General features: G+C 38.9%; 9 protein-coding genes across 9 annotated transcripts; 4 read left to right on the top strand and 5 right to left on the bottom strand.

Annotated features, from left to right (window-relative positions):
* Nucleotides 1-333: 333 nt before the first annotated feature.
* Nucleotides 334-1,532, top strand: ATC70_008948 (uncharacterized protein; the record flags this gene model as incomplete). The annotated part of the gene is made up of 6 exons (XM_064828190.1): nucleotides 334-608; nucleotides 673-743; nucleotides 832-1,129; nucleotides 1,191-1,327; nucleotides 1,388-1,422; nucleotides 1,479-1,532. 6 exons carry the CDS (start codon nucleotides 334-336, stop codon nucleotides 1,530-1,532), a joined length of 870 nt encoding a protein of 289 aa, XP_064685392.1.
* Nucleotides 1,533-4,366: 2,834 nt separating this feature from the next.
* On the bottom strand, nucleotides 4,367-5,205 carry ATC70_008947 (uncharacterized protein; the record flags this gene model as incomplete). Its single annotated transcript, XM_064828189.1, has 2 exons — nucleotides 4,367-4,812; nucleotides 4,920-5,205. The coding sequence occupies 2 exons, from the start codon at nucleotides 5,203-5,205 to the stop codon at nucleotides 4,367-4,369; spliced, it is 732 nt and encodes a 243-aa protein (XP_064685391.1).
* Nucleotides 5,206-12,364: 7,159 nt separating this feature from the next.
* MSP1 (mitochondrial dynamin GTPase Msp1) lies at nucleotides 12,365-13,548 on the bottom strand (the record flags this gene model as incomplete). Its single annotated transcript, XM_064828188.1, has 4 exons — nucleotides 12,365-12,939; nucleotides 12,998-13,048; nucleotides 13,109-13,163; nucleotides 13,213-13,548. 4 exons carry the CDS (start codon nucleotides 13,546-13,548, stop codon nucleotides 12,365-12,367), a joined length of 1,017 nt encoding a protein of 338 aa, XP_064685390.1.
* A 429-nt stretch (nucleotides 13,549-13,977) lies between these two features.
* Nucleotides 13,978-14,932, bottom strand: ATC70_008945 (uncharacterized protein; the record flags this gene model as incomplete). The annotated part of the gene is made up of 3 exons (XM_064828187.1): nucleotides 13,978-14,281; nucleotides 14,340-14,788; nucleotides 14,873-14,932. 3 exons carry the CDS (start codon nucleotides 14,930-14,932, stop codon nucleotides 13,978-13,980), a joined length of 813 nt encoding a protein of 270 aa, XP_064685389.1.
* A 214-nt stretch (nucleotides 14,933-15,146) lies between these two features.
* Nucleotides 15,147-15,915, top strand: ATC70_008944 (uncharacterized protein; the record flags this gene model as incomplete). Its single annotated transcript, XM_064828186.1, has 3 exons — nucleotides 15,147-15,396; nucleotides 15,447-15,618; nucleotides 15,678-15,915. 3 exons carry the CDS (start codon nucleotides 15,147-15,149, stop codon nucleotides 15,913-15,915), a joined length of 660 nt encoding a protein of 219 aa, XP_064685388.1.
* A 2,654-nt stretch (nucleotides 15,916-18,569) lies between these two features.
* Nucleotides 18,570-19,967, top strand: ERC1_5 (ethionine resistance protein; the record flags this gene model as incomplete). Its single annotated transcript, XM_064828185.1, has 2 exons — nucleotides 18,570-18,744; nucleotides 18,796-19,967. The coding sequence occupies 2 exons, from the start codon at nucleotides 18,570-18,572 to the stop codon at nucleotides 19,965-19,967; spliced, it is 1,347 nt and encodes a 448-aa protein (XP_064685387.1).
* A 445-nt stretch (nucleotides 19,968-20,412) lies between these two features.
* Nucleotides 20,413-20,768, top strand: ATC70_008942 (uncharacterized protein; the record flags this gene model as incomplete). Its single annotated transcript, XM_064828184.1, has 2 exons — nucleotides 20,413-20,626; nucleotides 20,680-20,768. 2 exons carry the CDS (start codon nucleotides 20,413-20,415, stop codon nucleotides 20,766-20,768), a joined length of 303 nt encoding a protein of 100 aa, XP_064685386.1.
* An 833-nt stretch (nucleotides 20,769-21,601) lies between these two features.
* Nucleotides 21,602-22,940, bottom strand: RDS2_1 (Transcription factor; the record flags this gene model as incomplete). The annotated part of the gene is made up of 2 exons (XM_064828183.1): nucleotides 21,602-22,837; nucleotides 22,890-22,940. 2 exons carry the CDS (start codon nucleotides 22,938-22,940, stop codon nucleotides 21,602-21,604), a joined length of 1,287 nt encoding a protein of 428 aa, XP_064685385.1.
* Nucleotides 22,941-23,378: 438 nt separating this feature from the next.
* Nucleotides 23,379-25,012, bottom strand: ATC70_008940 (uncharacterized protein; the record flags this gene model as incomplete). Its single annotated transcript, XM_064828182.1, has 3 exons — nucleotides 23,379-24,238; nucleotides 24,352-24,700; nucleotides 24,815-25,012. The coding sequence occupies 3 exons, from the start codon at nucleotides 25,010-25,012 to the stop codon at nucleotides 23,379-23,381; spliced, it is 1,407 nt and encodes a 468-aa protein (XP_064685384.1).
* Between the last annotated feature and the right edge of the window lie 1,408 nt (nucleotides 25,013-26,420).

Below are 26,420 nucleotides of genomic sequence, written 5' to 3'. Positions count from 1 at the left end.
TCGGGTGTACAATCATGTAGTGTCTGTCATTTCTTGGCTTGATTCGATCATTTTGTTCTGTTTCTTCTAAAAAGCCAAGGTTCTTCAGCCACATTCAGAGCGAGCTAGAGAGGAGAGAGGAGCAAGATCTAATTTTGAAGGTGTAGATCTTATTGGTAACCTATGGAAATTGTAAATGATAGGGAGCTATTATCAATTCAACGCACCTAAAATTCTACATGCAACTGTGTAGAGAGGGAAAAATTAAGTGACGACACGAGGTAACATTGGAGAAAGAAATTTACACATTCCAAATTAAATATATTTTTTGTTTCTTCATTTACAAATATACCAATGGATAGCTTCAACACGACTCCTAAAAGAACCAGTAGTTTACAGCATTCAGTGATAAATGCAGGCTCAAAACGCTCATTGCTGGATAGAACAAAGAGCGCAACATTTGGACGTCTTGGCAAAAGACTATCACAACCTCAAGAGCCATCATCATCTAATCATTTCCTTCATTCCATATACGACGAAGAGGATGAAGATGGCCTCGGAGAACCCATCCCTAAAGCACCTCGACTGACATCCGAACATTTCAGTAGATACGAAATCATGACCGAACTGTAATTTGAGAATTGCCTATAGTACAACCCGAATTTCCTGTTGACTCCCTCTCCTTTATCATAGCATCAATTTACGAAATCCTAGCCATTGTCCTTTGGGTGTTTATGTCATGCCATCAACAGAAGATTTACATGGTAAAAAAAAAAAAAAAAAAAAAAAAAAAAAAAAAAAAAAACCAAGAATGCCATCACCTTGAAGCGACTTAACTCGGATTCTTGATAGTATGGTATGGTGTTTTATTCGTGCACAAGGGATTCTATCGTTCAGGCACATTCAAATTTCGATTGACGTTACCTGATAATTACCCAAATCAACCACCTTCCATTACGCTTCTGACAGATCTGTTTCATCCACTTGTTGATGTCAAGGGTAATGTTTGCATCTCTCAGCAATTTCCAGTTTGGAGGCCATATCAGGATTACACATTTCATGTGCTTCACTATCTAAAGAACATGTTCAAGAAGGTGGTACTCGATGGATTGAACGATAAATACTGTAACAACAAGGAAGCATATAGACTGTAGGTGTATACAGAGACTATGTCTGTCTAAGATGTGGTATTGACGATAAATGATGGATAGATACCGCCATGATATTGCTATTTTTGCAAAATTAGCTCATCAAAGTGCACAACTCTCAATCACAGAATCGTTTTTGTACGATCATCCAGAAGATGACAATCCAATTCGTTTCTCGCCTTTGAGTGATGCTAAATTTGGTAGGCTACGGTGAAAAGATTGACATAGAAGCAGTGTATTAATGCAGAAATTTGATATAGACGAATTGAAGGCCCAAATGCTCAGTAGTGCTGTTGTAAGTTGTGTACATTAGATTGACCGAATGACGCAGAATCTAACATTTTCTTATAGAAATCTACTTCCATCACACCTATAGGCGATGATACCACAGATTTGTCTTCATAAATACCATGTATATTGTTATAGCTTGTATTTTTACTAATTAATAAACATTCAACAATGTCAATTTCGAGACCTATCATAAGTATCGGGCAAAAATGGCTTGATGATTTGCAAGCCGTCCATGGCCTAATATTTTCAGTGCAATCAACTGTTGTGCATTCTTATTAAAAGTACAACATACATATGCACATAGAATATCTGTACTTGAGATCTAGTAAGAAGCATTTACATATGCAAAATAAATGTGTTGTGTAGACACATTAACACTTAGTATAATAGTGCAAAAAGGTCTTTATCATTATGGCACCGATCAAATTGCGCAATCGAGTAGCATAACATGACTGTCTGAAAAAACTCCACCAATTCCAGACCTTTTCGCCTACAAGGTGAATCCAGTTGCATGTACTGCTATCAGAGATTGTGTATACAATCGACGCTGGTTGCAGAGACACAGTCGAGGCAATTGCCGGCACGGATGACCCCAAGAAAGCATTACAAACACAGGGAACGGCCATACATGACAAGTACCCTGATTGATTTTGGCACACAATGAATGAAATCCTCATGTCAAGTGCTTTTCAAGCAATCTCCTGGCGATAGCCTTAGTTATGAGCGGAATCAAGCTTCACTAAGTGGATAAAGGAGGTATTGACTTGCTCTAGCTCAAGAAAGGCATTGCCCTCAGATTTGTAGTTGGAAAATTTCGTTGTTCGTTTCTCATTTTACTGGAAGCACGCATTTGGCTGCTATTCTGTTAAAAGACACTGACATTGAACAAACAACTAGAAAATAGACAACATCACAGGCAACCAAGGTCCAGCATGAGCCGAATGAATCTAAATATGGCCACGAAAGGTTTAAAAACCCAAAAATTTATCAGCGAGCCATTATCATTTATATACTGAAGGACGTGTACAAATTTTAGCGTGCTGTCCACTTTGAGTACAAGATTTGCCACTTCTTCAAATATGATCTTTTCATTACAAGCAATTACAACCAAAAAATCAAAAGATAAGTTGATTCAAAGCATTATTGTAGTCAACGACCGCTTGTTTGTATCTCGTTTTACTATAATAATAATTTGACAAAGGGGTTAAGAAGTAATGCTGCGCATTTTACCAAGAAGGGGAAGCGCCTCATGTTGATGCTAGAGCCTTCATAGTAGAACATTATATGCCCACTTTGAGGGGATGCTTAACATATAAACAAATTTTTACTCGCTACACTGCTTGTAGATAATTAAGCGAGTAAAGTGTAGCGAAACTAGTATAAAAAAAATCAAGTATTCCAACACTATTATCGATACAACTGCCAATTTAACCAGGCTTCTTTTCGTTTAGAATAACGAAAGATCATAGGCTACTACCACACTCTAGGAACCAGGATATAGATTAGCCATTTGATGGCAGCCTTCATGTTCCTTTGTGCTGCTTGAATAAAGAAACCTCAAACTACTGCGCATATCTGCTCGTTCTCAAATCTTCTCCTGTATTATACGTTGTATAATACATTTGCCTCTCAGAGATGACCTAATAAATCCTAAACACGGTTTTCAATCAAGTTGCGTTTGGATAGCTATTTCATTACACTAGCCTTGTCCACTTGTGGTATATCTGTCTTTTTTAATACAACAGGACCATTGTGCTCTATTACATCTATCATCACTCACACTACAAGTTGATTGCAAAATGTATAAAGATACCCTTCTTTCTTACTCAATTCCAGAACCTTTATATTATTTTGATACACAAATAGATAAAAGTTAAGCTCTACTGCTCATTTCCTTTGTGATGTCTTTCAATCTGTTTCCACTGCAATACATATTCGTCGAAAACATTTGCGGATGTTTTCCTTTTTTTGGTATTTTCCAAGGGTTTAGCATAGTAAAGCTGCGCTCAAGTGAAAGCAAAATATGCTCATAAAGCCTCCAGCAATGTATTGAGTATTATTTGGTATGTGTACCTTCACTAGAATTGGATTTATTGTCACTCAAACGTACACTCCATAGATGTTACACTCCATAGAAGTTACACTATAGATGCTACACTATACGAAATTTCGAGTTTTGCATTCGAGATTTAGGACCTGGAGGTATCGACAATTTTGTTGAAATTTTTTTTCTATTTATATACTTTATAAATATAAAAAGCACCTCTGGCTACATAGAAACATATTTCTGGGTCATACAGTCTCATAAAACTCATACATGCTCAATTGAAAACCATGTATCCCTACAGACACCCCATCTTAAATTACCCCGTATGATTTGATAATGCATATTGTTGAGAGGGCGCGGTAACAGGATGTAAATTACCTGTGCTTTTAGTAAAATTACGCTTATTCAACTATTAAGGGTTCTGACACGTCAAGTAGCTATTACGATCAATACTACTTCTATAATGAACAGAATAGAGGCCAAACAGAAAAACAAACTTAAGGGGGTCAAGAGACTCTGTTAAGCACAAAGAATAAAACGATTATAATAATTTGTAGCTTATAAAAAATGTTCGATATTATAAAAACAAGAAAAGACTTATTTGAATAAGATCAAACACAAAAACTAAAGATTTATTGATGAAGACAAGAGTTATTCTATTTATACTAAGTTCTGAATGCCAAAATACTGTAGGGGGAAAAACTGTCCCGTTCGTTTAAAATTTTGTCTTTTTGCACAAGTTTTTGGTCATTTCTTTGTATACAAAGTCGAAATATATATCGTTTGAATGAGAGAAATTAGTGCTATCTATACATAATTATAACTGTTTCAAAAACTAAAATCCAATGATTTTATTGGTTAAAAATAAATATAGAAAAATGTACATTTTATTATAAAATCATTAATAGTGAGTTGAACCACCTTTGCTCTTGATGGCAGCCTTGATTCGGGCAGGCATACTATCAATATATTTCTGGCACTCTTTTTCTGTTATTTTGTACCACTGAATGTTAATACGCCGCTCTAATTCTTCTTTTGTAGAGGGCCTAGTGGGATACTTATTAAGACGAAGCCTTAGGAGATGCCAGACATGTTCAATGGGATTAAGATCGGGACTTTGGGGTGGCCAATCCATTATTTCGTCTAGGTTAAACCCATTGTCAGTAAACCATTGTTTAGTAATGCCCGATGTATGCGGTGTTGCTCTGTCTTGTTGAAATCGCACATCAGATGGTGTCTTCCCAAAGTGCTCAAGAGTGTCGTTCAATGATGTCTTCGAAATATCGACATACAGGCCCGAGTTTATTGCGTCTTCAATAATGGTAGTACCATAACCAGGCCCCTCCGCTGTTATGCAACTCCAGAACATAACCCACCGTCATTTCCCTGCAACTGAGGCTTGACTTGATGAGGCTGCATGGTTCGGTCACCATTCGTCCAGTAAAAAGAATTACCATCTGAGCCCCGAAGGTTTATTCTTGTTTCATCCGAAAACACCCAACGACGCCAATCAGCAATAGTAAGATGCCTATGCTTTTTAGCCCACGCCAATCGAAGCCGCTTGTTTGTCTTGCTAACAAAATTGGTCTTTACTTTTCTACGAGATTTAAGTCCATTTCGTCTCAATGACTTGCGGATGCCATTAATGGACATATCATGGCCCATCGATCTTAAAATTTCTTGTGCTGCTCGGGGATTATCTAAAGCACCTGATCGAAGTCCTCTTGACACTAGGGACATAGTTTTAGCACCAAGTTTTTTCGGTCTTCCGCCAAGAGGTCTAGCTGGGTCAGGGCAATATAGTTTTCTGAGCCTTGTAAGGGTAGAGTTACCCACTCCTGGACACAAATTCTTTATCTTTGAGAGGGAAAGACCACGTTGGAGCAAAGATTGGAGAATGTTGCGCAAATCTTGTGTTAAACGAGCAGGCAAAATGAAAGTTTTGAAAAAAAAATAAGAAAGCAAAGAAATAAAGAAAAAACATGAAGAAACTAGCTTCTTTTACACTTTTAGAGTGCTCCTGGGATATTAAATATCCTGAGCATACCGCGGGTAGTTTTTTAGATTTCTTCAATACGTCTATTGGAAGTAAAGATATCAACCATTTTATATCATCTAGAATTACCCACCTAACATTTTTGCCACGTCTCACTTTAGCTGGTTATACTGGGATTAAAATATAGTCCAGCTATAAGGTTTTTATGTTGCTGTAATCCCTATAGGCTGTTCTATCGAACGCAGTATGGGGTAGCTTTGTTTTCTGAGTTTTGGCAATATACTGGGTAAAAGTCAAGATTATTTGAACGAACGGGACAGTTTTTCCCCCTACAGTAGTACTAGCGTATCTGAAGTCCATATCTTCTTATAGTATAAATCGATATCGTACATCTAATCCAGCGTACATACAGTTTATATCTAAATCTAGTAACTGGATGAACTGTCGGAATGCAGATCATAGTGGATGTATTCCACATAGTGTACATTCACTTTCTCCTCTAGCCACTTTTACAGTGTAGCAACATAGATGATGTTTATCGTATCACATCACATCTATGTTTACAAATCCAGTCAATTATATGTGCACAAGTGCCTCCGGAACTACAATAGATTCAATCTCCCTAATGTCAAGATATCGAGATCCACCTACACTACATGAAACATATCGACTTAGGTGGCCTCTCAACAAGTTATACCAACAATCCATAAGACCCCAGTGGCCTGCTATTTATTTACCATCTGAACATAGTAGTCATTGACCAGGGATCTATCATATTCAAGCTAGTTAGATGCCCTGTAATAAAGAAGCTCTTTGCTTTCGTTTTAGATACAGTTGACAACCGATTATTATCATCGACTTATTATTACGAACTCATCAATGAGGTAAAAGATAACAAATCTTGATGGAAAAGTTGAAACATAACATATTGGAAATGAATGATGTGCCGTACATCGAATGTTTGGCGGGAAATTTGGTACTGGGAGAACCCTGTACCTAGCGTACTGCTGCAGTGTCTATTATATTAGTTCCCTTACAAAATACATTTATAAAAACATCGTTCACATAAAATTATTTAATGCCTGTTAAATTCAATAATCGCACCTTATACTACTCTTGAACAAAGAAGGATTTAAATTGTTTTGATTTGATTACGCTTTTATTATTACAAAAGACAAAATAATGTTAAATGGCAGATCAACAGAAAATCAACCTTTTCTCCTTCAACCCCTGAGCCAATCAGATTGCTTGAAAACTCCGCTGACCTAAAAAAAAATTGCGAGGGTTTCCCTCTGTTTTGATGTGAGGCAAAAATTTAAACACCGCTATATATAGCAATATAGCGGTAGTTATCATCAAATTTCCCCCAGGTGCTAGAGCATGCCTTACTTACATCATCTAGCTTTTAAATTCTGGCATTGAGACCCTCAATCATCACTAAAGTAAGTAGCGATAACCAAGTGGAGACAGCCTATCTATCTCCTAGCCTCGGATAAAGTCTTGTTGAGCTTCAGGGATAGGCACATCCACACAACGTAAAAAAAGTTATGCTTCAAAAGAAACATAACAATAATAAAAGAAGAAAAGAACATATCACTATAGGAGTATAGTAGTACGTAGGCAAAAAAAAGGACACTCACACAAAGTGGGTCAAAGAAAAGCATATCACAAATACAACATCAAAGATGTTCAAAAAAGCTCGTTGTTGTTGCAACAAAAAATGCATACATGAGCAATGTGCACGGTAGTAATAGTCGGATGTAAAGCAACATAAACACGCACAACAACTGCAAAAGCAACAGTAATGGTATTATAAGTGTGCAATACAGCGTAATGACTAACGTTGTTTCATGTGAAGCCACAGAGGAAACAAAACCAGCAAAAGAAGAAGAAAACGCAACAAAGCGCAACAAAGAAAACATCATGAATGCATTATCATGAGAAAGGAAGCAATAATACCAACATTCAAAGAAGTCATTTATCATTGCGACCAGAAGAAAAAAAGATACTTACCACCTACCATAGACACAGATAGACCAAAGAATAGACAACCACCAGAGATAAACCAGAGAAGAATCATGCACCAAAGACAGCAGACCAGAAAATACCATATTAGCAGCAGCAGCAACACCAGCACCAGAGGAAAACCAAAGTACGAACGCTACCAGCAGAGACCAAACAAAGATTAAAGAGGTCAATTACCACTTACCGCCACCAAAAATAGACCAGATAATATGCAATCACCGGATATAGACCAGGGAACGAGCATGCACCAAAGACAGTACAACAGGAAAGACCAGGTTAGCAACACCAGCAGCAACACCAGCAGCAACACTAGCAGTAGAGAAAAACCGAACAATGAGCGACACCAGAGACCAGACAAAGATTAAAGAAGCAACCACCAGAGAGAGAGACCAAAGAAGCAGCTATCAGACATGATAAACCAAAGAAGCAGACAGCAGAGATAGCAGAGATAGCAGAGAAGTAATGGCAGCAGCACCTACGCCAAACAGGCAAAAAATTATCAAAACCTAATAAACAAATTCGATTAGTGCTGATTTTACGTCTTCCAGTGCTCGTTATCGAATATTACGTACTATATTCCACTTTAAAGAAGCAGAAGCAAGTACTTGTAACAGTGCAAGGCCATGTTATCAGAAGCTAGAGTGTTATTTTCAATCAAAAGGGTTCCAAAACCAATATGTTTTGATACTAAACGCGTTTTGCAAAACGGATAAAAAACGGTGGTATGGGAAAATGAGAGGGTGCCCTAACCGACGTCACGGCCAGTAGATTTAGTCTCAGTCTTCTGCCGTGGCAGCCGTAACTGCTGCGCTTTAATTTGAAATTGTGCAGTGGGTATTTTCATGTTCAAATGCGACTTGAATCCACATTCTTTAAACGTTTTTGCTAAATTTGACTATGAGGATTGTCGTTATTATACTTTATCTTCTAAAGCATTTATAAAGAGTCAATGAAGGTGCATCGAATGATACTGGCTGCATTCAGCTTTCAGACCGAAAATAAAGAGCAATCTTGAGATATTTGAAAATAGGTTTTCTGCGGAAATGTCAAAATTTAGCATATGAAAGTCTAAAAAAAGTAGTCTCTACTGCTGTATTCCGTCTCTACAATCAATTTGATCTGATATGTATCATGGAAAAAGTCTTCATTTTTGTGGCGAAAAACGTGATCGTTTGATTTTCAACAATTTTCCCTTGCTAATACTCATGAAAAAATGATGATTTTCAAGGATTTGCAATGAACTAAAAGAAATTGAGATAAAGCATCAGTGTGTAAGGCATATCAAAGGAGAGCCGTTTGGAGCTATTCCAGGCGCTCAAAACGTTTTGTGGCATGAGTTGTTCGTGATTGAAAATGGCTAAATTTGAGCAGAATTTGACCTGAAATTAAGACGTTGCAGTGAGATTAGGTGCAACGCACGGATGTCACAAAATAAATAAAGCAATAGTAACAGGCAACAGAAAGTAACTGTGCTTTATCTGTGTGTAAAATGAACTGAAGATCCTGGAATTGAGTAAAAAAAAAAGATGAGTGTTCATACATTTGCAACTAGCTTGTAGGATTAGTGATGATAGAGAGCAATAGGTGCTGCTATTGTGATATCTGGCAAACGTTGATGTTTGATTTAAAGTGGTAATTAATGCAAGAGCACTGGTCTTAAGGGTCGATTTGAGTAACCTTGACGGGCTTGAATAACCTGTCATGATGATAGCACGATTTCATGTAATCTTGACAGCTTAAGATGTGATGTTTGTTATTGAAGTGTTGAACCCTTTATCAGGAGGACTATTGTACAAATATGGCATTGGGGCATAATTGTTATATTTGAGTATGCTTGTTATTTATTTGTCCTCATTAGGGTAATTAGCACATCACTTCTTACGACCTTCATGGGTGTGGAATACATCCACTATGATCTGCATTCCGACAGTTCATCCAGTTACCAGATCTAGATATAAAGTGTATGTACACTGGATTAGATGTACGATATCGATTTATACTATAAAAAGATATGGACTTCAGATACGCTAGTACTATAAGATTTATACTATATAAGATATAGGCTATAGATGGCACCACGGACATGGATGGCGCTATAGACTTATACTTGTATTCCGACATTGACTATGGATGTTTACCATATCTGGATAAGCACCAAGATTAATGCAATATGAGCATGTTGCTTCAGATGTTGTGCACTTTATGATCCACGCTATAAGACACATGTTTATATCCGTGATACTAACTACAGATACTTTATTTACTACAGACTTGTACTATATATGAGACATGCTACAGACATGCATACGATATGCCATATATCCAGATACATGCTAAAGATGTATGCTCAGCGATATACACTCAGATATGTACTATTGATATAGACTAAGTAGACTGTACCTATCGGATACATGCTACTACTAGATCGATATTGATTATCCTTATAGAAAGGATAGATCAGGGTACTTCGGATGAGAGTCTAATTATTCATCCAGGCAAAGCTAAATCATGATTAGCTTGCTGGAGTTGTCTTTTAGCATTGTTGTGCCAGAAGGGCTACAACTGTCTATAAAGATTAAGGTATTCTTGATGGGTAGATATGTCTGTGTTGTGCAACAACATGGACAAGCTATGATAAGTGAAGTGCATCTCAGCTATCTAAATACTGGGGTTTACCAGATGTGATAAGCGTTGTACAAGATAAATTGCTATTTTGGCATTCAGAACTTAGTATAAATAGAATAACTCTTGTCTTCATCAATAAATCTTTAGTTTTTGTGTTTGATCTTATTCAAATAAGTCTTTTCTTGTTTTTATAATATCGAACATTTTTTATAAGCTACAAATTATTATAATCGTTTTATTCTTTGTGCTTAACAGAGTCTCTTGACCCCCTTAAGTTTGTTTTTCTGTTTGGCCTCTATTCTGTTCATTATAGAAGTAGTATTGATCGTAATAGCTACTTGACGTGTCAGAACCCTTAATAGTTGAATAAGCGTAATTTTACTAAAAGCACAGGTAATTTACATCCTGTTACCGCGCCCTCTCAACAATATGCATTATCAAATCATACGGGGTAATTTAAGATGGGGTGTCTGTAGGGATACATGGTTTTCAATTGAGCATGTATGAGTTTTATGAGACTGTATGACCCAGAAATATGTTTCTATGTAGCCAGAGGTGCTTTTTATATTTATAAAGTATATAAATAGAAAAAAAATTTCAACAAAATTGTCGATACCTCCAGGTCCTAAATCTCGAATGCAAAACTCGAAATTTCGTATAGTGTAGCATCTATAGTGTAACTTCTATGGAGTGTAACATCTATGGAGTGTACGTTTGAGTGACAATAAATCCAATTCTAGTGAAGGTACACATACCAAATAATACTCAATACATTGCTGGAGGCTTTATGAGCATATTTTGCTTTCACTTGAGCGCAGCTTTACTATGCTAAACCCTTGGAAAATACCAAAAAAAGGAAAACATCCGCAAATGTTTTCGACGAATATGTATTGCAGTGGAAACAGATTGAAAGACATCACAAAGGAAATGAGCAGTAGAGCTTAACTTTTATCTATTTGTGTATCAAAATAATATAAAGGTTCTGGAATTGAGTAAGAAAGAAGGGTATCTTTATACATTTTGCAATCAACTTGTAGTGTGAGTGATGATAGATGTAATAGAGCACAATGGTCCTGTTGTATTAAAAAAGACAGATATACTACAAGTGGACAAGGCAAATATTACTATTTGTATATCCTTAATCCTTGAGTGATACTTACTATACATTACGAGCCTTTCTTCGACAATTCGGGTGGTTTCCTGACCTACGCTTCGCTTCGATGGAAAGCAACCTACGTTTAGGTAGCTTGCGCTACCATGGGACTTTCGCTAATATTGCAAAATCAACAATAGCTAAAAAGCTAGAAGAAACTTGATTGTTGATTGATAGTATTTTAATACAAAATCTCTAATCATATACCGTATGAGCCATGCCTGACAAATGCCTGGCAACTTAGTTTCCATATTAGGGCTATAAAAGTGTCTGTGGACTACAAATTTATTTTATATGGTATGATATATTAGATCAAAACGATTCTCTCGATTCAGAGCAACTCTTGATATCACTTTTGTGAAACCTTGATGTACAAGCTTTGACATTTGGGCGGTAATTGTTATTTCATATTATAAGCCATTGTTTCAGTGAGCTTGTTCAAATTGCTTTTTTAATTGGCACCAGTAGGTGTGCCTCAAAAAGCACTCCAGGGATGCATTGCAAAGCACATGAAGGCCATCACGATGTCTGTGGTCGAATCTTTCAAGATAGGTCGGCCAAGTCGAAAAATCAATCGAAAATTTCCATTTCCAGCGAATAATTGAGCTTTAGCCGCTTCTGGCTGCTGACCAAAGCAATGCCTTTCAGAAAAATATCAATGTACGTAAAGCTAATAAGAAGGGAATCATGACTCGGAGAGCACTATATTACAGCCTGGCCAGCTTTGCATTGACTTTATTGCGGTTTTTTTTATTCTTTGAAAAGGTTTAATCTACTAGAACTTCAAATTTTATGTGCTTGCTATGTCGAGGCTTTACGGCTAGATTGGTATAGTGCCAAATTGCCACGCATCTGGCCATTTGCACATTATTCTACGATTTAGCTCGAGATTTTGAGTTCTGAGAAATGGAGAACCAGCTAGCTCTAATGCAATTCAGGGGCGACGAAAAACGTTAAACATGTCTCGAATAGCACAAGTTGAAAAGCAATATTTTTTCTCAATGTTCTACACGGAACATTCATCTGTAGCACATGTAAATGTATAGACACTGGTAGGTTTAATCATGTATAAATGTATTATGCTTGTTGGGTGATATAATTTATGCTGCATGTCTTTGTTGTAAGCCGTCCTTATGAAGGTTCAATGAACTGCCAGTGGGTGTACCAGCAACGATACCTTGATAATCCAAGCGATAGATCTTTGGCGGCAATCCCTTTCCGAATTTGCGATTGATGTGATTTGAACACATGAGAGCTGTAAACATGACAAACAGGTGCACTGGGATCATACTGAATGCTACGATCCAAGTTATGGTCAATGCTTCTTTGGTGAAAGATTGATATTTGAATTTGCAGCCAGGTAACAAGGTGCGAGGGAAACATTTGTTGGATCTCTCGTGGTAATCGGTGAAGCTTTTGTATCCACAGCAATGAAGATTGGCTTGGATACGGGCTCTGCCATCGGAATCGAGATCATAATGCCATTGGTACGAAAGTTTACCTTCGATATTCCATTTGTTTTTGCGATAGGCCGTGTAACCGATAGCGGCGATGAGGCCAAAGCATGGCCATAAGAATAGATTGTATATAGATAGCACCGGACGATTGTTCAGCATAATACCGACGTAGCCCAGCAGCGATGTGAATAGACACACAACGCCGGTAGCAAGAATCACTAATCAGGGTTGGTATTAGGCATGTGCGTGTTTTTGCTGTATAGTATTATTCCTTACAATTGAGAATCATTCGTTCTCCTACTAAAACAACATCTGCACGAAGATAAACTAATAATTTTTTTCAGACAACATGTATATAAGCTTCTTGTATATGGTAAGTCCCCTTACATTTGAAATAGGTTAACAGTGCCAGCAACATGATTCCCAGCCCATAACAAAACAACTATGCAAATTTTAGTCCATGTTGTGCCTTAATCCCGCGAGAGACGTACCACTGTATTAGAAAACAATAGCCACCATTTGTGTTTGGACCATCTCTGCTTTTTCTTTACGGCTGGATCAGGTAATTGTCTCTTCATGACATGAAGACTTGTTGTATCTACGGAAGTGCGAGAACCCAATGATTGACGTGACTCTGACTTCATCCATGGTAAGACAGGCTCTGGAAGATCATTGTTGTGAAGAGAATCCCATGAATCTGTGTGCTGTGGTGGAGTGACGATACGCTGATTTAAATCTTGTAGCGAAACTGATGAACTTGCTTGGCTTGCTTGTGTGGTATATGGATTTTTACCCAATCCAGATGCCGATGGCAAAAAGTTTGGCATTTTCTATCAGACAAAGAAAAGAAAGAAAAAGAGAAAGAAAAAAAAAAAAAAAAAACTTTGTTGTTATATGAAAGATATTTTTAGGTCTTGATTTTGAATTTCCAGGTACACAAAAAATGAATTTGATTCGTAGCTCCTAAAAAAGGAAGGGGATCGATACCTATTTGCGATAAATATAGGTGCCAGTAACTTGATGCTCAAGGGCCATGAAGGGTATTATGGCTTTATTGATTGGCTTGATGTAGCTGACCCTCCCTTTTTTCAGGGGAAAGTCAGTGAAGGGGAATCTGAGGTATATATATATATATATATATATATATATATATATACTATGAATACTGATCTACTTGCAGGGATTCCGATGGCTTAATACAGCTGCGATAAACTATTGAGAAATTGGTATAAATAGTTTTATTGAGACAAGAGCACTCAAACTGCACCATACCCATCTTTCAGTCCAGGATGTTGAAAAACGAGTGCTTCCGTTGATGCGTTTCCTCTGTTTCTTCTAGCAATTTCTCTCTCGTTCTTTTCATACTTATCACCGACCCAAAGAGCAGCACCTACAACGTTGGTCCACATGAAAAGTAGATTGAACAATGGGATCAACTCCAGTGCGACAGCGACAACGCCGAAATTACAATAACTTGATCTGTGGCGCCAAGCAAAACTGCGAGAATCACTCACTGAAAAGCCTCTAAACTCGATATCATAATGCAGATGATGGCCCCAGCTACGAATTCTGTGTTAGTTGCCACTTTAGCCATCAAACAATCACCTCAAGCACTTACCAGGCTACCCAACCATTGATATAACATGCAATAAATGTGCCGACAACAGGGATCAAATGTAACGGAGCAGTGATGATCAAAACAAACACTTGAGCTAGCACGAGAATCCACAGTAATGCTAAACCCGAGGATATACCACGACAGCAGAGTCTCATGCCTGAAACAGGCACCCTGTTTGTAAACATACGTTCTAATCCTCTCGCCTTGAGTGTTGCATCAAACAAAGCATCCTGCATAAATGCCATGAGAACAGCAAAGAAGATCAAATCAAACACAGCTGATTCCAACAAGACGAAGATGACTGACACTGTCCAAGCTAGCCAGACTGGACATTTGGCGACAATAAGTGCATGCGCTTGTAATGGAAATAGATAAACAAAGGAGAGCACCAGGGAGATGATGCCAAAGATGAGTGTGAGCAGGAATGGACATAATGCTTTAATCCACAGCTTTTGTGTGTATCGAGAACGTTGTCAGTCGCAGATTCTGTCTTTTTTTTTTTTCTCTCTCTCTCTCTCTCTGATTCTATTTACCTGAGGATGCGTGGCAAAATAGACTATACCAGCAACCGGATATGTGTATGGTGGTGCCATATGTACAAAAAAAAAAAAAAGAAAAAAGAATGGGGTAAAGCAAAAGGAAAAGAAAGAAGATTAAACAATGTGATTGGAGTTGAATTTTTCAACTAATCATGAGGTGAAAGGCTTCATTCAGTCAGGAGAAAAAGGGATCGGCCATGTTTCATGAAGAGAATGCGAAGAGGCTGTATTTAAACACCACCTCTTTCTCTTCTTATTCTCATTTACCATGACAACAGGGCATGAAGGTCATACTCTTGCTTCCATCTCCTTGACACATGTATATTTCAATCCACTAGACAAGATATCATATGCCTTTGCTTATATTACATTGGCTCCAATTGCCATTCTGGTATTTTATGCTTCTGTCATTGTTTCGCGACGAGAAATTGCTGGTATTTTGATACTGCTGGGGCAACTATTGAATGAAGCATTCAACTATATACTCAAAGAGCACATTGAACAAGATAGACCGTACGGTAATTATAGTAGCAACGTGTTAAATAGACCAGCGACTGAACGATACTAGCTCATTTGGGCGATGGGTATGGTATGCCATCGAGCCACTCACAGTTTATCTGGTATTTTGCTGTCTACGGCTCACTTTACATGCATCGATATATTCATCTGGATCATGGCATTTGGAAAATACTGACTAGCTTGGCCATGTTTGCTTTAGCAGCATTAGTGTCCATCTCACGGTAAATGAAGGATTGACAGCAGCGAAATTAGCTCAGAACTGACAGAGGCGTTGTATCAGAATTTATCTTGGATATCACACTTTGAATCAAGTCATTATTGGATCTCTGGTAGGCGCCACATTTGGATCAGCGTGGTATGGCTTTGTCAATTTGCTACATCTTACAAATTGTATCAATTGGATTCTGGATACCTGGGTTGCTCGCAAGTTGTATCTACGAGATATGAGCAATGTAGAGAATGTGGCCCGTTGGGACTACGAGCAGTGGGTTCAGTTGCGTAAAAAGAAGCAAAGTTAGATATGGATATCAGATCCTAAAAATATACAACTGTAATTTTACTTTTTGACCGTCTACTATCGCATGAAAATCGTCTATCAACTATCTGTAATCGTTGATCTGAATATTCTATGATGTACAGCAGTTCTCGTCTAGTGCTTACTTCCTAATGATTTTGCTCAATTTTTCGAGTATGAAAAAACCATTGACCAAATCTTTGTTTTTGCAACCATTCAATAGATTCTCGTAACAATTTCGTGGATTTATCAAGTTCAAAAGGGCAACACATTTTCATAGGAGTAGGGGATGCAATAGAACGAGATATGCTGCTTTGAATGCAATGATCTGAGCTATTTTTTTATCGCTATTATAAGGGGATAGATGTAGTCTTGATTCGTCTTTGAGACCACATACCCATCTGATTCCAAGGTGCTGATGATACCATCGACCTCGGACTCCTAGGTCTTACATGTCAATGTGTAACTAGGTACTCTTTCAATCTTGACAAGTACATCTGTAATGCGGCTGAGCTTCATCGGCTTCACATAAGTTGCCTCTCAAGGTTCCTTGATATCGGTCTTCTTGACGATGATGGTTTCGATGTTTGGATATTTGTACATGACCAAATATGGATTGTATGTTTTGTCGGTTTTGATTTCGAGTGCCCTAAGTGCATTATGCTGTTGTGTATTGATTTCGATCCAGTGATTCATGTGTATCTCACCACCAAACAGATCGTCAGTAGCTAAGCAAATCGTCAATCGCTCTAGGTGACCACAATTTTTCAAGATAGTCTCTGTTCCCTTGAAATCATGCACACTTCAATTGAAGGCTAATGCTTGCAGTTGGGTCAGTTTGTCTAGGCACTGGGAGCTCTTCTGCTTCAAGACTGGATCACAACATATTCCACGAAAACTCAATGTGATTTCCTTCAAAGTATAACAAAGTCGATGTAAAAAAGTGTCGTATATATTGCAGTATGTCTGGGCAAAGGGTATAACCTCAAGTTGCTAAACTTTGCTTATTCTTTTTTACCAAGGATTCCATAAATATGACTTGAAAGAAAGAGGTACCATTAATGGAGCCACTGAATGTTTTCATATTGCGAGTTGCAACAAGAGGTATAAAATTTCTGAAATTCCTCGTGGCTAGTATTGTGGCATTATAGTGAGATGTCTAACAAGCTAATTCTTTCCTGTGTTGCGCATCAAAAAGTTGTAAAAAGCCCTAACATCTTGTTCAACGACAATGGTGATGTCTCTGGTGAACACGGCTGTCTCTACAAGCTGATGAAGAAGGCACAAGTTTCAAAGTAGTGTTTGCTCCAATAGTAGCAGCTTCGGATAAGATATGTATGAAATATATACAGCACATTGCAGTGCTGTTGGAAACAAATAACATAAGTATGTACTAAGAGATGAGTTGCATCTACCATCATACTAATATAACTAAAATCTTATTCTTTACTCTATCACTATCACCCCAGTTATGGTCATTCTCTTCTGCGATGCTCCACGTATGTACCAATGCAAACAACTCATATACAGGCACACAGCATGCCTGGACTATCTCTTACTACTCAAAAGTATTTCAAATATATCAGAATCTGCGTGCATTTAAGCATTTATTTTGCGCGTTAGAAGCCGTTTTAGACCTCCAGAATAACACCATACAATTGCTTTCGACTAGCACCTACTTACTGACACTTTTGCTCGGCTTTTTTTGGACCAAAAAATCATCTCCAAAAATCGACTCTAAACCATGAGGTACCCCTCATGGTTTTTATCGAAAATCAAACGATCGCGTTTTTGACCTTGATAATGAAGACTTTTACTATGGTATATCTTGAACCAAAATGTTTCTATCGATCTAACGTAACCACTGAAAACATCTTTCTGGGATTTTGATATGTAAAATTTCGACTTTTTGGCCAAAATCGTTATTTCATATTCTCAAGCATTACTCAATAATCTTGTTCAAAATCCCTCTTGTATTTGGCACCATTGGATGCGCCTTAAAAAGTACTCCAAGAAAGCTTAATGAAGTACGAGAGGATTAACACACTTTATACAGTCGAATCTGAAAAACAGGTCAAATTAGGTCGAAAAAGATTAGAAATTAACAAATCATAACAGAACTTTAGCGGACTTATAAATCGCTTTGGTGGTGTTGGTGGCTGGCTAGCTGGCTGGCAGGATCAGTGCCTTTTGAATCAGGATGACAATTGATGTTTATGGAGCTAATACGAAGACTGTTTAAACTAAACAACGCTCCGTTTCGGTCAGACTCATCTTCAATGTACTTGGTGCGTATTTGTATATCTGAATGATGCACGATTGCAAATTGCGTATCCAAATACTGATCTAAATGCCAATCGCCAAATGCAACAATGTTGTCTATCCTAGTCAATAGTCCATACATTTAGTACGAGCCTTCGTGTTCATCTTCCAAATTTGAGGGTATTTTTTTTTCTGCTTTGAAGATTATGGGTGACGATCAATATAGTACAGTGTATAGACCCATTGGTTCTGATACATGCGACACATGAGGGAATAAAATGCTGCATAAGATGAAGCGTGTTACATCACATTTGAGGAATATAAGTGGCTTGAAAATATAATGACTGGAACTCTTGCCTGTTGTACGACTTTTTTCTTTTCCTTAACCAACCCACAATGAAACTGAGAGACAGAACGAAGCGTGTTTTAGACAACGTCAAGCAAGAGGATCGCAAACCTGCTTTCACTGCTGCTGAATCACCCGCCTCTATAACTACTGACAACAACATTTTTGACCTCACTATCAAACAAGAAGACGCAAAAGACTATGAAGACTTGTCAGAGCAGCATGGTAAGATAATTGCTTTGTTTATGAATAACTTCTAAATTACATAATCTGCAGGAGAATTTGGCGAGAGAGACTATTACTACCGCTGTAACATATGCAAAAGGAGGATGGCAAATCTCAAATCAGTGTTGGAGCATCGAAAGTCAATCCACGTTGACTGCCGTTGGAGCGTCACGATGATCAGAAACATAGACACTGAACCTGATGTAAACGATCCTAACTTTCACTGCAAATCATGCGAAGCAGATTATGGTGGCGAAAAGCCGTACAGACAGCACCTACGGAATGTTCATCACATGGTCCTGAAGTCCAAATTTGCAAGGTGTGCACCACAAAATGGCATTGTTCCTGATCCTGACGATCCAAACCTTTATTGCAGAGCATGCGATTATACTTACAAGCAAAAGTACGGCTACAAAGCTCATTGTCGGTATGCCCATGGAGTGAAGCCTGTCGAACTCGCAACTCAAAAATCTACATCAAGCAGTATGGATACATATTGCCAAACCTGCGACAAACGTTTAGCGACCATGGGATCTTACCGCAAACACATTTTTGTTACACACAAAATGGATAGCAAAACGGCACAACGAAAACAAGGCAACATTTTACCAAATGCGAATGATCCCAACTCTTACTGCCGTTCTTGCGAGAAGAAGTTTGCAAGCAGAAAGTCCTTCAAAAAGCATTTACTGGCCGTACACTCCATTTGTCTGTCAGCACCACGCAAGAAAAGCAGCTTGGAACCAGATGTTGACGATCCTAATTTCTATTGTCGTTCATGCAGGCATACTTACAGTAACAAGTATATATATCGAAACCATTTGAGAAGGCTTCATGGCATGAACCTGAAATCATTGAGGCGCTCCATGAACACTGGTATCTTACCTGACTGGAACGATCCAACTCTCCACTGCACATCTTGCGACCGAACATATAAATCAAAATCAAAATACGCTGCTCACTGTAAAAAAGTTCATAAAATGAAAGAATCTGCAAGACCAGCAAAAGTTCCAGATTCCAATGACCTCCCCAACTATTGCAGAATATGCGATTTTTCATACGAGACAAGGCATGAATACAATGTACATTGTCTGATTGCGCATGATATCAAGCCTGCAGAGTTATTTGTCAATCTAGAGGCCACCGCAGACACCGAAGATCCAAATCATTATTGTTCCTGGCCCCAACCATCCAAGCTTTCATTGGAGTGTTTGCGACAATAACCACAATACATTACCGAGAACATGGAAACGGACTCACCAGTTGACATTGAGTCCTTCCTCTGTGTTGGATCTCACAGCAAAAATTAATATTCACAATCCCAACGATCACCACTCACAATGTGAACATCGATATTCAAGCAAGCCTGCATTTTTTTTTTTACCATTTACAAGCTGTTCACGATATGCATGTCATCCTTTGATTCGATCCTTGCAAGTTGCTTTAGTTCAATATACTGTATACCCAATGATAAATAATGCATAACATTGTGTACATATGAATACTACAGACACAGCTAACTTGATTATCTACAGCTAGTAAAACTAAACGATATAACAAATAAAGAGTGGTTACATATTACAATACAATTAAGGGTGGAGTGGCTTGAAAAAACAAAAACAAAAAAGCCCTCAAAACTTGGGAGTATGGCCTCTTTGCAGTATCAAAATGCCTTTACCTTCTACCACTTTATTAACAACTATCAAGCTGAGAGACAGAAAGATGTATCCTTCAGGCAGTATCGAGCAAGAAGATCGCAAGTTTGACTCTGATAATCTAACCAAAACGCCTACCTCTACGGTTGATGAGTCAAGTACTTCTCAAGTTACTATCAAGCAGGATGAAACAAAGAATTACCGCAGTTTATGGAATCAACAAGAAGGTAAGGCAACCGAATATTTTTTTGAAAGAGGACCTGGAACGCATCATTTGCAGATGAAATTGTTAAAGAAGGCTGTTACTACCACTATGATATGTGTAAGAAGAGGTTGGCAAATCTCGATTTTATGTTGGAACATTGTTAATCCATCAACAATATTAAGCATACAAATCCTCGAAAAAATCGAAATATCAACGAAGAAACTGATGTACATGATCCCAATTTCTATTGCAAATCATGTGAAAAAGGCTTCAAGCTAAGAGTAAATATGCATTCATTCAGGTAACACTTGCGACATGCTCATTACATGGCTCTGAAGCCTCTTCCTAAACGAAAAACACACCAAATGAAAAATCTGTCATAAGCAGTAAGACCTCAAGCCTGTGGTATGGGTTTATCAAGTATCAATACTTACCGCAAACATCTTTTTCGTGTTCATTAGATGGACAGCAAATCGATTCGGCGAAAACGAAACGGCATAGTACCAGACGTGAATAACCCCAACTTCCACTGTCTTGTGATAACTCTACAAACGCTCTGTATCTAAAAATCTGGCACTTCTAAAATACTCAAGTCTGTATCAATGTAAGAAATTCATATACGGACAGACAGTTATTTACATTGCCTCTAATTACTCAAATGAACGCAGATTACAGCAAAGTCTGTATGTATTTGAACAGTGATTTCTATGGCTAAAAGCCGTTCTAGACCGCCAGAATAACACCAAGTAGTTGATCTCACCTAGCACAAACATCCTGACACCTTTGCTCAACTTTTTGAGGACCAAAAAAAACATGGCCAAAAAGCATGAGGTACTTTTTTTTTATTTTTTTAAATTGTTTTTATTGATTGCTCCGTGTAAGTAGGTCCCTAGGGCACTACCAAGAGGCGGGCGCAATTGATATGATATTCAATTATATTTAGGATAAAGCGATAGATGACAGGAACAGATGATAGGTGACAATTGTGATTAGAGAATTACAATTGTTTGTGAATTTCAGTTTGGGCATGTAGTTGAAGGAGCTCGTTCTTGATCTGCTGGACCACATCGATCGATGTAAATGGAGTCGAGTGAAAGATCATACGAACTTGAGCTCGCCAAATGTTGCCAAGTGTTACCAGTACGACCATGTGAGCAGTGATGTATGATTTGGAGACATACTTGATGTTTTCAAAGTCAAGCGAGGAACAGGCTTGGATAATATCACCAATCGAAACGGTTAGCCACAAGAATTCAAAGATGATAGCTTTCCAGATGGATATCCTACTGGAACAGAGGAAAAGCAAGTGTACAGCATTTTCTTCGTTACCACAGATCGGGCAGAGAAGTGATTCAGCTATCTCAAAGTAGTGTAGCAGGCGTTTGGCCGGGATGGTGTGGGTGAGGAAGCGATAGATGACATTACGGTGGACAGGGTTCAGGGACAGAGACCAGAAGAAATTCCAGTTGGACCTGGCGATGCTGAAGGTGTGAGCCTCGATGCATGCTATGCCGAATGTTCTGGTTGAAATCCGTCGAGTGAGGTCTTGCTGGCTGTTGAAGTCATAGGAATCAATGAACGGTTTGAAGGAGATGTCGGTTGTGCGGTTGGTGCCATCCTGAGGGGGTTGTAGCATGAGGTTAAAGTACGGTTGGATATGTACTTTGTTCTCGTTGATTTGCTTCAGGATTTTCTTGCAAGCGCGTCGAATGTCAGCTGGGATGGTTGGTGCTTTTCTTTCTTTGAGTTGCAGAGGTTGGTCAGGATTGGGTTGATAAAGATCCTGTACTTGCAACTGAGTGGCCCTAATCGGCATTTTGGAGACAGTAACAGACGGCTGCAGAATGGCTTTGACAGGTAGGATTGAGGCGGTAGCAATATTGAGGTGAACTGATTCATTGATGCGTTTGAGGTGGTCAACTGATTTGTAGATCATTGTTACCGTGTTGGTGCGTTGTTTAGTGAGACCAGTGGTTCGTGTGAGGGGAAAGAGCAACGGAACCTGCACATGCGCACTCTGATTTTGCTTATTCACTAGCATGACCAGCATGAGATCTAGGATGTGGGGCGAGTCAGAGGGATGGAAGAGCGGTTGAATCCAACGAAAGTATAGGGCTGATTGTTGCAGAGCAACATCCAGAACACCTAATCCACCTAATGGCTTCGGCTTGGTCCATGTGGCCCAGGGGATAACAGGAAAGATGCCTTTTCGTAGAAACTTGGTACAAATGGACTGGATAGCTTGGACATTACTTTGAGCAAACAGAGTTACTCATAGTACATACCAGCATTTGGACAAGATCAAATTGTTGAGCACTGTAGCTTTGCCAAAGCATGAGGTACCCCTCATGCTTTTTATCGAAAAATCAAACGATCGCGTTTTTAACCTTGAAAATGAAGACTTTTACTATGGTATATCTTGAATCAAAATGTTTCTATCGATCTAACGTAACCACTGAAAACATCTTTCTGGGATTTTGATATGTAAAATTTCGACTTTTTGGCCAGAAACCTTTTTCATATTTTCATAAATTGCTCAATAAGTTTGTTCAAAACATCTATCTTGGTGCCATTGGATGCGCCTTGAAAAGTGCTTCAAGAAAGCTTAAAGAAGCTTTTTTTTTGTAGGGGAATTGTACTCCATTTTTTATTTAAAGTTCTCTAAATGTCATGATGTGGGAAGAAGAAGACTGGATATATTTTTAAAGGCAAGGAAATGGAGAAAGGAAGCAAGGAAGTGGAATACGACCATAAAATACGTTGGGGGTACATACTTACAAATCAAACTGTAATTCCGATTCCAAGCGAGACAGAGAACGGGCAATAGATGTGTTAACGTTGAGAGTGACAAAAGGGACATGGTCGAAGATGGAGCGCCAGTGGGCTTGCCATATACAGAGTAGACTGGTAGCGAAAACTTGATAAACGGTAAGCTCTGGAAAAGATAAGGAGGCAGAGCGAGTGGGTTCAGCTATGGATAGAGTTTGAATGCCGTGGAGGAATGGGAGAAGGGCGTCGTCGGTCATCGGTGTGTGGGATAGGTATGTAGTGGCAAGGAACCGCCATACAGCGAGTTTGAGAGGACAAGTAAAGAAGAAATGCTGGATATCCTCCGGGCTCTGGGTCAAACAGAGAGAACACGAAGGTGAAGGGTGAGTTGTGGGGATGAAGTGGTGGAGGATCGATTTGGAGGGAATTTTTCGATGGATAAGTCTATACCATACAGTTCGGGATTGAAGGAGAATAGGTAGTTTCCGAAAGAGGCGCCATTGGGATGGGGAAAGAGGTGAGGTGTTGATGGTGGGCATTTCAGTGGAAACCAAGTGTTTGTAGTATTGAATACTGTTGAGTGGCACTGTTGGAGGTAGTGGTGTTATAGGTTTGATAAGACGGCGAATGAGTGGGCGGATGTTGTGGGGGCTGGCACCAAAGGAGGCACCGGTAAATGAATGGCGAGGGGCCTGACGGCAGAGAGCGAGAAAGAATGGTTGGAGGTAGATTTGGCCTTCCTCAATCCAACGGGCAACTCGATGAGATATTCTTGGATAATGGCAAAACTCAAGGAATGTCCAGTTTCTAAGACGGATCACTTGTAAGTCGAAGTCAAGGTAAGCACATCTATTGCGAGTAGTTTCTGGACGGCGTGATGTCGGTCAAACAGTTGATCTGGAGCTGTGAAAGAAGAGAAATGGGGGTGAGTAGAAGGGAGGGTATGTAAGATAATTTCAAGGAAAGGTAATGATAAACCTGTATGAAAATCTAAGTGACAGGTTGTGAAGGAGCGAGGTATTCGATCCATGGTGGTAATGACATTGGTGAGTATGTTAAGGAAAGCTTGGTGTGGGCTGGGTCGATGTTGGAACCAGATGGTTTGTCGAGCAGTAGGAAAGAGTAAGTAGTAAAAGTAATCAGAGAAAGCGGTAGAGTGGAAATACCATTGCAAGGTGTACTGAAGGAGTGGAATGCTTGGGGTGGTGTATGTCGGTAATAGTGGTGAATGACAGGCGGCCAAAATGAGGGGGCAAATCCAGCGCCATTGGAGAGCTTGTTGTTGGACAATGGGATCTAAAACTTGGAGGCCGCCATGATGGCGAGGCTGTTGAAGGGTTCTAAAGGATGGTTTGGGGAAGATACGAAAGTTAATGAAGGAGGACCCAAGGCTGCGTAAGGAGAGTAATTAAGATTTGGTGAAAATAAAGTTGCGCATGACATGCCAGAGTTTCGAGAAAATGAGTGTGTTGAGAACGGTAGCTCTTCCACGAATGGAGAGGTTCCGTTGGGAGTGAATATGGATGCATTGTTGGATATTGTTGTAGAGTTGCTGGAAAGCGAGGTTGCGTTGGGATAAACTGGAGCATATGGGATAGCCAAGATATGTTACTGGATCAGGAGAGGTGCGGTCATGCATTTGGTGGATTTGGTGTGTAGCAAGAAACTCGCGCCAATCTGGTTGTGGGTGTCCAGAGAGCGAAATGGCTATAGTTTTCCTGTAATTTAGTAGTGCATTCGATGCTTTCATGTATGTATTGATAGAGTCCTGCAAAAGAAGAAAATCCGAAAAGTTCTTCAAATAGACTAATGTGTCATCTGCATAGGCTAGAATTTTGTACTTGATTGGATTGCGATGGGTGGGAGAGACTGAAGGAGTGTTGCGAGGGGAGGCTGGCGGAGAGGATGCGTTGGTGAGGCTTTCGGTTAGATCGTCTATGTCAACAGTAAAAGCTTAAAGAAGCATGGGGTGATCATCATATTTTATATAGTCGAATCTGGCAAAATAGTTCAATCGAGTTGAAAATAGATCAAATCTGTCCAATCTAAAGTATATATCAAGCGACGATTCAAACGGGTTTTGATGGTGGTGGCATATGGGTAATATCTTTCGAATCAGGCAGCGGGTATGGCTCGCAATTTTGTAAACTTTGCCAGCCCTTCTCCAGCAAAGGTGTCAAAAAACATGGCTCTGAAGAAGAGGGTGCTACCCACTGACCCACTGAATGTCTCCAAATGCCGAGTGAGAACAAAAGATATAACCGGTATGTATTATTCGGATTGATCTTGAGGTAGCATTGCAAGATGTTTGACGAGTGGATTCTTTTTTATACATTACCCTCCAAGTAGCTATAAAAAGTAATAGCCTATAGCTTTGTGGTAATTGTTATGTCTCTGCGAGTTGCTTCCATCTTGAATAAACCATGCTGCATTTGTATCAATTGCGTGAAAGACTAGGTCTTGTTGAATATTTCAACCTAGAGTTCTGCGGACATAAGTGCCTCAGTTTGCAAGTTATAGCTAGTATTTACTCCAATATCAGTTTTTAGTGATCTATGTACAAGATGTCAAACGACTGAAATACGTTCTACGAGATGATTTACATCTAGCACTGTAGAATATGATATGAACGATTTCATCATTCAGTAGCACTTCATTCATTTCACGTTCAAAAGAATGATGGCATGAGTTCGGCCAAGCGCATGACCAAATGTGGAGTGTTTGCTTTAGTGTGAATTCGTCCAAAGTTGCACAAGGCACATTTCTCATGTCATTTCTTCGTGACTGAGAGTCTTACATTTGTAAAACATGCGCATTGAAAGAATTTTCTCCCTCTTTCTCTCTCTCTTTTTCATCTCTTCCTCCTCTCTCATTTGTATTTGTATTTTGTATTATATATATATTCTGTATTTTTATTTCTTTCATTTCCTGTATATTCATACGCGTTAGACATCTCTCATTATTTTTTCATTCTCCAACAACTAATATCTCGAGTAAAAAATCAACAAGGTAAATGCAACACATTGCTGAGCTCGACATGTCAAACG

This window comes from Mucor velutinosus, assembly GCF_035048745.1.
Source record: "Mucor velutinosus strain NIH1002 chromosome Unknown tig00001563, whole genome shotgun sequence".
NCBI lineage: Eukaryota > Fungi > Mucoromycota > Mucoromycetes > Mucorales > Mucoraceae > Mucor > Mucor velutinosus.
Note: the sequence above shows the minus strand (reverse complement) of the source record. Positions and strands in the feature narration are given on the sequence as shown.